Here is an 11059-nt window from a genome sequence, read left to right on the forward strand (position 1 = left end):
AGGCTAATTTAAATGTAGATGATCACATGTGTCTAGTGGCTATGATATTGGACAATGCAGCTCTAGAATTTTTACCTGAATTATGTTTCATTTGTGCAGTAGATAATATACCAGGGGTGCCAAAAATATGTATACTTTTGTTATCGGTATATATTGAGTATTACAATCGTAATACAGTTTTTTCCTTTCTTAAAATGTGTATACATTTTTTTGGCACCCTCTGTATGACCCTTATAGATCCCAAAGCATATATGTATTTAGGGTGATATGAATCAGGCACTCATTCATTCATTATTTAGCATATTATGGGTGAAATACTGGGTGGGGTAGGCATTAAGAATGCCATTTGCAAAAATAATTACTGCTAACATGCTCATAACCTAATATGGGCAGAGCTACATAAGCAGATAAAGTGCATCCTTTGTTTTCTATTTTACTAAAATTTTAACAGGCTTGAGCAGCTTTTTACCTCAGTCAGTAACCAAAACGTAATTTTGAAGCAAGCCACAATTAAACATAGAAATAGTTTATCAGCAATCTGGATGTCATCTTAGACTTGTTCTTCATGCTTACGGCAAGTGAAACATGGTTATAATATGTAGATGCACACTGCATTGAAGCCTTTAGTATTGCCTAGACTCTCTCCATTAATATTTAGCCAAGGTATTTTCATAATATCAGATGCCCCCAATATTTGATTAAGGTCTTATGACTCAGTTTCAAAGACGGCTACAGTCTTAATATCAAATAATTGCCTTCTGCAAAATGTAAAAAACCCGTTTTACCTGTACAAAGACCAGGCATTTGTTATTACAGTAAATAAGAAGAGCAGGTGCTTATTTTTCAGAGGGATTTAGGGCTGTCAACATTAGTGACTTCTTTGTGGTTTTTAGAGCTCTATTCCAACCCCCAAACATCCACAGAACTTCAACTGAAACAGCAGCAAATGGCAAAGAAAATGAGTAGTTCTGATGTGTTTTAAGTATTTGAGTTCTAAAAAGTTTTCCAAATGAATGAATCTCTGCAACACAGGTTAAGTGTACACTAACCAGTCAACAGTAAAAAAAAAAATTAACATTACTCGTACCTATCCATTGAACGCTTACTGACCATCCACTCTGATGAACAATCTGTATTAAGATCTGTGCAGAATTCGAAATAATTTTGAGGGATAACATACCTGCCTTTGAGATGTTTTCAGAACCAAGTTGTGTTTGGTGTAATAAGAATCAAGTTATAATAAATAGATGAACCTCTTTATATTTAATGAAGCAAAGAATGTGGCCAACGGAAGTCTCAGCAATAAGTTATAAAGGACAAAGTAAAAAGAGTCAAAGATGACTCCAAGGTCATGAATATGGAAAGAAAATAACAAGGTCAGGAAATAACCAAAAGTTTTATTGGGGACTTTCAGCTGGGGAGAGGAAGGCTAGAGAATGTGACAATTAGCTCTGTGTTTTCCTGCCTGTGTAAAACTAGACCAGCTGGGCTATGATTCACATCTAATCTGAGATAGTAATTGACCTTTCTGTATCACAGTGCAGATACCCTAAAAACAAACAAACAAACAACAAAAAAAAACCAACAGGGCAATGTGCAAGGTCACGCAGCTAGTAAGTGATAAAATAATATCTGAACTCAAAAGCACTGTATAAACTGTCTCACTTGATGTTCTTGACTGAGACTATCAATAAGAGTATGATCTTTCTAAAAGATATGTCACATGTACAGGATAATGTGGATTTTCTCATCACATTAACTAATTTTATGCAATATAGAAAGACATACTCCAGTTTGTCCATGATATGTGTATAGTTTCACATTAATGAGAAATTATGAAATATCTTTAACTAAAAATCATATCTAGAATATAAGTTTCAAGGAGAGAATAACAATTAAAATAATAAATTAGCACCTGTATTTTGAAAAAACGATGACTTTATCACCTTAATTCAGGACATCCTTGAAGGCAGGTGTTCCTACTTTCAAATTTTAATAGGGTCTAAATACTATTGTGCTATGCCACACACACACACACACACACACACACACACACACACACACACACANCACACACATGAGGTTAGACAATTAAGTTCGCGAACTCATCCTAGAAAAAGTGCTACATACCTCATTGCTGAATATCACTACGGTCACCTTTGAAGGACCCCCCTTGGGAAGCTATGCACCAACACCAGTGCCTACTCCACCCTTCAAAGCAATTTTGGAACTCTTTTACTGGAATGGCCATCAGACTTGTTGTCATATTACCCTTGATGTCCTGAATGTCAGCAAAATGTCTTCCTTTCAATATTTCCTTTATCCTCGGGTAAAGAAAGAAGTCACTCGGGGCCAGATCAGGTGAGTAGGGAGGGTGTTCCAATACAGCATTTTGTTTACTGGCTAAAACCTCCCTCACAGACAGTGCCGTGTGAGCTAGTGCACTGTTGTGATGCAAGAGCCATGAATTGTTGGTGAAAAGTTCAGGTCATCTAACTTTTTCACGCAGGCTTTGCAGCATTTCCAATTAGTAAACTTGGTTAACTGTTTGTCCAGTTGGCACAAATTCCTCTGATGAATAATTCCTCTAATGAATAATCCCTCTGATATCAAAAAAAGGTTAGCAACATCGTCGCAACAAGTTCGTGAACTTGTCAGACCACATATGTGTGTGTGTGTGTGTGTGTGTGTGTATATATATATATAACTATTTATATATAACATATATATATATAACTATTTATTATTGGAATTTAAGTGTTCGCATTTAATGAAGACATTCAAATGTATAAATTTATTAGAGTTCCCAAGGGCTACATAGCTGTAGTTTGAGATTCAGACATAATAGAAATATTTTTAATTTGTATGTGATCCTGAGAAATCTTTCATTTTTATATTTATTTCTATTGCACATGTTTTCATAAAGAAGGAAATAGGAAAATGACCCAAGGCAGGAAAATGAATTTCCTAATTTCTTCCATCTACCTAGAAATTTCTCAAGTTAAGATGTCCAGCAGATGTATTTCACCTTGGGCCACTGGAAATAATGACTGAGATAGAACTACAGCTCTGACATCCAGACTCTGAGGCTTTAGATGACATCCCCATGAGCATCTAGCACAGAATAACTGTGTCTGTCAGATGGCACCACGGTGGAGTGTGGAAATACTGGGTTGTCGGAAAAGTCATGATGCATTTTTGCAATGAAAAACATAGAAAAAATACATCATGACTTTTCCAACAACCCAGTAGCACGCCCTTCAATATGGCACCTTTATCTCTGTAGAGACATGAATCAGCTGTCATAATCAGCAAACAGATTGGATGGGAACTGTCTCAGAACTCCATTCTGATCTCGAAATAGGCATGCTGACTGGTAGCATATGGCTATCCTGTTATGGGTGCAGCCTCTCAAACAGCCAGGTTGCGGTACCATGGATACCACACCTCTTGCCCATATTTGCACTTAATATGTTATTTCATTTTATTTGTTTGCTGAAGGAGGGGGCAAATAGCATTTGCACTAGGGCTTTGGTAAATGAGTCAATCATGTTTACATAATAGGGAGAACGGCATGCTATATGCTAACCAGTAGAAAGGAGATATACTAGGGCCCCTGCAAGTGTCCAGAACTGCATTCAGGATCCCTGTACATTCTCTGTGGCAATCGGGTCACAATTTCCCTGCTGTCTTACTTTCAAGTTGTGCTTCTGGAAGTCCATCTCTCCTAAACACACTTGCCCAGAGTTGAGACTACAGCAACTATGCCCCTTGATTTGATGCTCTGGCACTTTTTATTTTGTGAAAGGGAGCAAACTTCAAATGCTGGACCAGGTAAATCTTGTGTCTAGAAATCCTGAGATAGAATGAAGCAGTGTTAGAGCAGGGAGCCCGGATGCTCTAGAGCTCTGAGAAGGGGGCCTCACAGGAAAGATCATGTGTGCTAAGAAAAGGACCACCTCTGTTCCTCAGCTCCAGCGGAGGACGCTTGGTCCTTGCCATAGCCAAGGTTTTGGGCTCCCGGGTGCTGGTCAGTACAAGGTGGTTGGTTCTCTGACGTAGAGATGTAGAGCAAACAGAGGCCAAGGGGAAGGGCGGCAAGAGGGCAATAAGGAAGGAGTTTACAGAAATAAGGAAGTAAGAGGCGTGCTCTGTAGACAGAATGTGCAAATCTGGTCATTTTAGGGAACACACAGCAAAAGTGACAAAAAGTGAAACATGAAGGAGAGGGGAGAAGATGAGACATCCATTCATTGTACGTGAAACCGACTACCAGGCTTCAGAATCCTGGAAGTGCCTGGCAAAGAGCCGATGCAGGCCCGGATGTAACCTCCCCATCGAACGAGAAGGGCTCTGAATAATAGTTATTAGCATATTTTCAAGTTTAAGACGGAAAGAAAGCTGAGACTCTACTAAACTGTTTTTCTGTGGTAAAGCACATTGCGAAACTTGACTAAATTAACATTGAATATTTTTTTGAGGGGTGAGAGGTTACTGAATTTTGGTGAAGGCGGTTTGGCTACCAAGAAGTGAGGGAATTGAAGCACATCGAGTCTGGCGTTAGAAAAGGCTAGAGGGGAAACTGAATGTATAGGAGCCTCCTGCCAATTACAAAACCACCCTTCGACCACAGATTAACAGGGAAAAATTGAACTGGCAGTCAGAAAAAAACCTGTGTTCCAGCCTCAGTTCTAGGACTTATTCACTATGGCCAATATTTTACTTTCTCTGAGACCATTTCTATATCTGTACCTAGAAGTGGACCTTTGTGGGTTTTTTTTTAATTTCATTATTACTGACATGATACATTTATACCAAATAAATGGGAAAAATGCATATTTGGTTTTATATATATATAATGCTCATATATTATACTCAACAAAAGCATCCCATGAGAATCAATTAACTATATGGAATTAAAAATAAAGAGTATTGTGTGTTTTACTATTATTTCTAAATTATCTGAGGTATACATCCTTTATATCAGTCAAAATTGTAACTTTTGTATGAATGTGCACACGGTTTTTTTGAGACTCAGTTACTAGCATGCCAGTGGATCAAATGTCCTATTTACATAATAAACTTCATGTAAAACTCTCTGGCTGCCCCAATCATATAATATCAGAGCGACAAGAGATCTTAAAGGACAACCACTCTAACCTCCTTATTTCACTAATGTGAAAATACAGACCCTCAGAGTCCAGGGGCTCAGCAGAAGTTTTACAGTGGAGGATGACAGGGTGCGGGTTAGATATTTATTGCAGAGATGAGTGGCCACCATGTGCTTCAACAAACCCAGATTCTCCAGGCTGTTGTCACCACTGCAGAACGGAAGCGACATCCCACCCATGACTTTCACTACCCCATTAAGCTGGACAGACAGGCAACTTCCATGATTCATTTCCACATCAGTATCTGATTCACATGATAATACAAAAGATATCTGTTACCCGTGTTTGTTGGTGGTCCCCACTACTTTCCACTTTATAGATTAACTCTATGACTAAACATATTATAGTTTGCAACTAGAGTTAACATTGCCCTGGTTAATAAGTTAAAATAACATTAAAGTGGGCCAGCCGAGTGGCTCAGTTGGTTAAGAGCTTGCTCAAGAGTTTGCGCTCTGAGCAACAGCGGTTCGAGTCCCGGCCCAAGCTGAGCAGCCACTGAGCTGCCAACAGGTGGCAGGAAGGCTCAGCTAAAAAATAAAAATAAATAAATAACATTAAAGTGAGGCAGCCCAAAGTGTCACGAACCTAGGGTTCCCTCTGGACTCTGTCACTTATTACCTGAGTGACTTTGGCAAGCCTCAACTTCATCATCTTTACAAGGGGATAACAATAATAATACTCCCCTAGTAAGATTGTTGTGAGAATTTAATGGGTCGATATATATCATGCACTCTTAGAGCCTGGCATATTGTAAGCACTCGGCAGATGTTAGCTATTAGCACTATATTTTATATAGGAATATTAATAAAAAGAATGACTTGCAAAGCAAAGTGAACTTTATGATTCTGACAATCACACACATTCTATTTTAGAGATTAAAATCTCTTTATTGGTCAAAAATGAGTACAGGGCTGGCCGAGTGGCGCAATGGTTAAGAACTGGCTTGGGACGCCAGACAGCCCTGGTTCGGATCCCACATATGAGGGCCAGGGACACTGCCTTCTACAGCTAAGATGCTGAACAACAGCTCAACCTGGAGCTGGGCTTCTGTGAGTCGCTGGTGATGGCATAGGCTGCAGCCCCTGTGGCAGTGGGTTGCCATGGGCTACCATATGTAGCCAGCAGCCAGCGTGAGCGGCCAGCAGCCGCTGTGAGCGGCTGTCCAGAAGCTGGCAACTTATCTGCCTCACCAGGGAAGAGCGCAATGATGGTGCCAACTTGGGCCAGTGAAGCAACATCCCCCACAACTAGACTGAAGAACAAAATGACAGCAACTTGTCTGTTCCCCTTCCCCCAATTCCCCAGCGCTGTTGCCATCCCCACAATTCCCCAAAAAAATCTTAAAAAAAAAAAGTGAGTACAGTGTATTTGAAACAAACACCTCCCCTTCTGCACCTTTAATGACATACAACCTCCCTAGAAAATTTACACACCTGAATTATACTGAAAGAGTGAAATGGAAGAAGAGAGAAAACCTAGCATCTGGGGATCTCGTCTACAATGAGATCAAACAGATCTAAGTTAAATGGTGGCAAACACTATTGAAAAGTATGACATGAGCTATTTGCTATTTCTAGTGCAGCGTATCAGTATTAATTATCCTGGGCAGCTCATCACAGTTCCAATCCCAGATATCCTTAGAGAGTTTGCATGTGTCCTAAAATAAGCGTAAGTGTATTCCTTTCATTTCATTTCTCTCATTCATATTTTCTCATATATATATATATAAATATAAATATAAATATAAATATGTGTGTATATATATATATATATATATATTTGCAATAGTGTCTCATTTAAGATAAGGCACAAACAAGTCAAACTATAATTTATTATTGATCTTTAATAAAGAACTAAAAATATATTTGTCCTTTCCTTTAGGACTGGAGAAGCTTGCACAAAAAGGGAAATCATTGTCCCCCTTAGCAAGTATAACTGGAATATCACTCTTTTTGATTATATCCATGTGTCTGCTTCTCCTATGGAAAAAATATCAACCCTACAAAGGTAGGTTAAAATTAGAAAAAATTTTAAATGGTGTTATACATGTACTAAAAAGTATCTTACTGTATTTTTTTCTCTCGGTTTTAGTGATAAAACAGAAGCTAGAAGGCAGGTAATGCACATGTTTCTATGAAAATAATTTTTTTTCTTTGAAAATAGTTTTTTTTTCTTGACTGTTTTTCCCTCAATTATTAAGAATGAAAGAAATGCCAATTTGTCTTTTCAGGCCAGAAACAGAATACAGGAAAGCACAAACCTTTTCAGGTAATGGCCAGGATGAAAGGGGCTATTATCAATGTAATGTATATTCATTAATATTGTTGGTATTATGACATATAATGTACTGTTGATATAATAGAATTCACATAAGCTAATATTGATATTATACTAACAATCCCTTACCTTTGACCAGTGCCTTCACTTTACAAAGTGCTATCCCTTGTATTGGTTTTCTGTGAGTCACCCAAGTCTGTAAGATAAGTGCTCATAGGAGTGAAAGGTACTCATCCATTCCACAGGCAACAGAACTAAGTCAAGTCAGAGAGATTAGGTCACTAGCCCACCTTCACTGAGTTTTGCTGGCTCCTATTCCATTGATCTATTATTATTCTTTTGAAAATGCCCAGGGTTCTCTTTTTTTGTTAATTCCTAAGGCCGATACAATGCTGGCAGCTCCATCCCAGGGAGAAGAGGAAAGGCTGGCGTGACAGGGTTGCAGCTTTTTGTCCCCAGCATGCTTATCACTGCCCTCACTACTGACTCCCTAGTTCTAAGTTCACAAGGGAACTTTTGCTCGGGCTTTGAAGTCACACAGAGCTGGCTTTCAGTCCCATATATGCCACTTTCCCCCAATGTCACCTTGGGAAAATGATTTTTCCTGACCTCCACCTCCTCATCTATATAATAAAGATAATAATAATCCCGCCCAGGGTTGCTATGAGAATTAAAAACCATGGTGTAGGTGGAGTGCCTAATATGATGCCTGAATGCTCAGCAAATCGGTCTTCTTCCTCTTATCTCATCCTTTCTCACAAATGACAGAATGCTGGGGCTGGGAAAGGCCCCAAACAGGCCATCTGGTTCCGCCCAGCCACCCCACTCATGTAGTTTTTCAGATGATAGTTTAGGCGATCTTGACGTTATGTTGTATTATATTTTGTACCTCTGGGCGGGCTATCATTACTTATGTATTCTTATCAGCCCTGGTTGTCTCTATTAAATCTAGCAGGGTACAGTAGATATTATGGGTGGATTCAGGGCTGCTGTGACTGCCAGGCTAAAGCCTCGATGGCCATAAATCTCTGGTAACTGAGAATTACAAAGGACAAGCCAGCCCTCATGTGCTTATCTGAATATATAACATACTATTCCCACATCAGACTTGAAGAATAACTGTCCCAGCTCAGTGTCAATTCTCAGCTTCAGAAGGAGTGATTTCCAGCACTGCTTAGTGGCGATATGACCACAGGGGATTAGGAAATGTTAAATTGGTTTTATACACATACCACTTAAAGCAAACAATAAAGATCAGTTTTACAAAGTCTTAAAAAACAATGGCAAGTGGAGGCATTTGGTTTGTAAGTGATGTTTGTTTTCCATTTCAGGCCATGAAGATGCTCTGGATGACTTCGGAATATATGAATTTGTTGCTTTTCCAGATGCTTCTGGTGTTCCCAGGGTTGGTGTCCCTAGGGGCTGATTAGAAAGTAGAATTGTGCTTCACCAGAGGTGTAAGCAGCGCTCATCTAAGCACCCGAGTAGCGTGGTTAGATGGCTGCACGCCCCTCAGCAGTGCTTCCTTACTCTGTGATGAACGATGATGCCAGATCACGCGAGCTAAAGCATCTTTCTTAGACTTTATAAATAAGGCTAACACAAATAAGGAAGTTACACTCATTCATAAGCATTCTTTAGCGGGTAAGCTCAGTGAAAAAAGAACTAACTAGGTAGAAGGTCAGACAACTGAGAAAATAGGGAATCAGGAGACCCTGGTTTAAATCATTCTGTATCACTTCAGTGACTGCAACCCGTCACTTCATTGAACTCTGTCTGTTCCTCAGTTTCCCCTCCATTTCCCCTTCATATCTCTTGAGGACATTGCAAAAATAACCGATCATACCCCTGAGGGAACCTTGTGCTCTTCAGAAGGAAGGTACCTTATAAACCCAAGTATGCAGGTACACCTCTTTATTTTTATTCTAGAGGTGCAGGAGATATGAGAGAGGGAGTGTTTATACAGTTGCACCCATTTTTTTTCAGACAAGGTCTTTTAAAGCAATGTGTTTCACAGATATGCACAATGTTACTCTGAGATACTCAGCTCATTAACGTTTTTATAGATTTGTGTCGGACCAATTTTTTCTCAGCTTCCTTATTCCCCTGTGATAGTTCACTCAAGGAAGGGGCCATAACAGACAACTGGGCATTTAAAAAAACGTTGTTTGGGATTGGTTACCTCACTTGTTCAGAGAATTCTATCAGTGTAAGGTTCATCCAGTGTAAGTTTCCTTGGCCACCGACTTTATGTCACAGATGCCATGTGAGTCACGGAGGGGGACTGATTGGGTTTTGTCCTCCTAAGGGTGTGTCAGAAGCCCCAGTGCCCACATCATCACGGGTGAAGGACAGGACTGCATTGCAAAAGCTTTGCAATGCCCTATTCAGTCTCAGACCGTGTTGGCTCACCCTTCACTTCTACAATCAAAATGACAAAAACAAGTACAGTATTTGGTGGATCAGTTATTTCACACAGTTTCTCACCATGGCAGAAAGCACCCCTGTCAGGTGTGGCTTTTAAATGGGAGAGCAGAAAACAAGAGCTGATAAGACCTGGAATTGAATTTTTGAAGTTAGGAGTTTATTTAAAATCATGCACAGTTTTTATCCCTAGGAAATCTTTAGAAAGGAGTGGGATCTATATAAGAAACTTCAAGTTTGGCTTTGTGATTCATCAGTATTGTTTGAAGGTTTATGTTGGGAGAACCTCTCTTTGCTGAAAATGCTACAATCATTAAGAACCTGAGGCAGAGAAGTGAGTGCTTTGATTACATATTAGAAGCCTCGCTTATTTCTGTCCTACGGAGAATAACTTGATTTGGAACCATGCCCATCTTCAAAGCTGAAGCCCCTAAGGAATCAGGAGGTGCTTCACTGGTGGTGCCAGGTGCTTTGAGAAGTGAGAAATCAACACCAACCGCGGAGGGAGGGGGGTGAAGACTGGGATGTAGAAGAACGTGTGGGAGAAGAAGCAAAAATGACACCTGTGTGAAGATTAGCAGCCAAATGCAGTGGCTTTGAGAAGACTAGGAAAAATAATAATAAAACCAAGACCTGAAAATTGAAGTTAAGGGAAATAAGTTGAGTTACTAACTTTTTGCGTTTTTTAAAAATCAGAATCAGGAAATAAATTGAACTAACTTTCTGCGTTTTTTAAAAACCAGAATCACCCTTGTTAGGGTATGTGTATGGATGGAATACTCTTCCCCCCTTTACTTGCTGTTCATTTCACTGTCCACTTAGCACCTCTTTCAGAAGATGGACAGAAAGCTATGGCATGAAATGAACAAATTTATTACTTGTTAATAGCTCTAATATTAAGTTAGGTGACTGAGTTAGTTATTATCTATAGATTGCTTTTATCATAGCCCCAGAACACCTCCATACCAGAGAAAATCAAGAGTTGACCTCAAGTACAAACTGTAAACCAAAATCTCCTTGACACAAAAATGATAGGATAAATCACATATCCCGGGTTTCCCATGAAAGCGTTAACAAGTGGAATGGAGGGCAGGCCGAGTGGCACATTGGTTAAGAGCTGGCTTGGGATGCCAGAGGGCCCCAGTTCGGATCCCACATATGAGGGCCAGTGACACTGCCCTCTACAG

General features: G+C 39.7%; 1 protein-coding gene across 3 annotated transcripts in view; it reads left to right on the plus strand.

Annotated features, from left to right (window-relative positions):
• Nucleotides 1-11059, plus strand: part of HEPACAM2 (HEPACAM family member 2) — a 41690-nt gene that overhangs the window by 25678 nt on the left and 4953 nt on the right. For all 3 annotated transcript variants that reach the window (XM_019627604.1, XM_019627602.1, XM_019627603.1), the window contains 4 exons: nucleotides 7053-7178; nucleotides 7263-7287; nucleotides 7402-7439; nucleotides 8780-8853. In XM_019627604.1, coding sequence (XP_019483149.1) covers nucleotides 7053-7178; nucleotides 7263-7287; nucleotides 7402-7439; nucleotides 8780-8853 — 263 coding nt within the window. The remainder of the gene's footprint in view (nucleotides 1-7052; nucleotides 7179-7262; nucleotides 7288-7401; nucleotides 7440-8779; nucleotides 8854-11059) is intronic.

This window comes from Hipposideros armiger, unplaced genomic scaffold (genome assembly GCF_001890085.2).
Source record: "Hipposideros armiger isolate ML-2016 unplaced genomic scaffold, ASM189008v1 scaffold_737, whole genome shotgun sequence".
Lineage (NCBI taxonomy): Eukaryota > Metazoa > Chordata > Mammalia > Chiroptera > Hipposideridae > Hipposideros > Hipposideros armiger.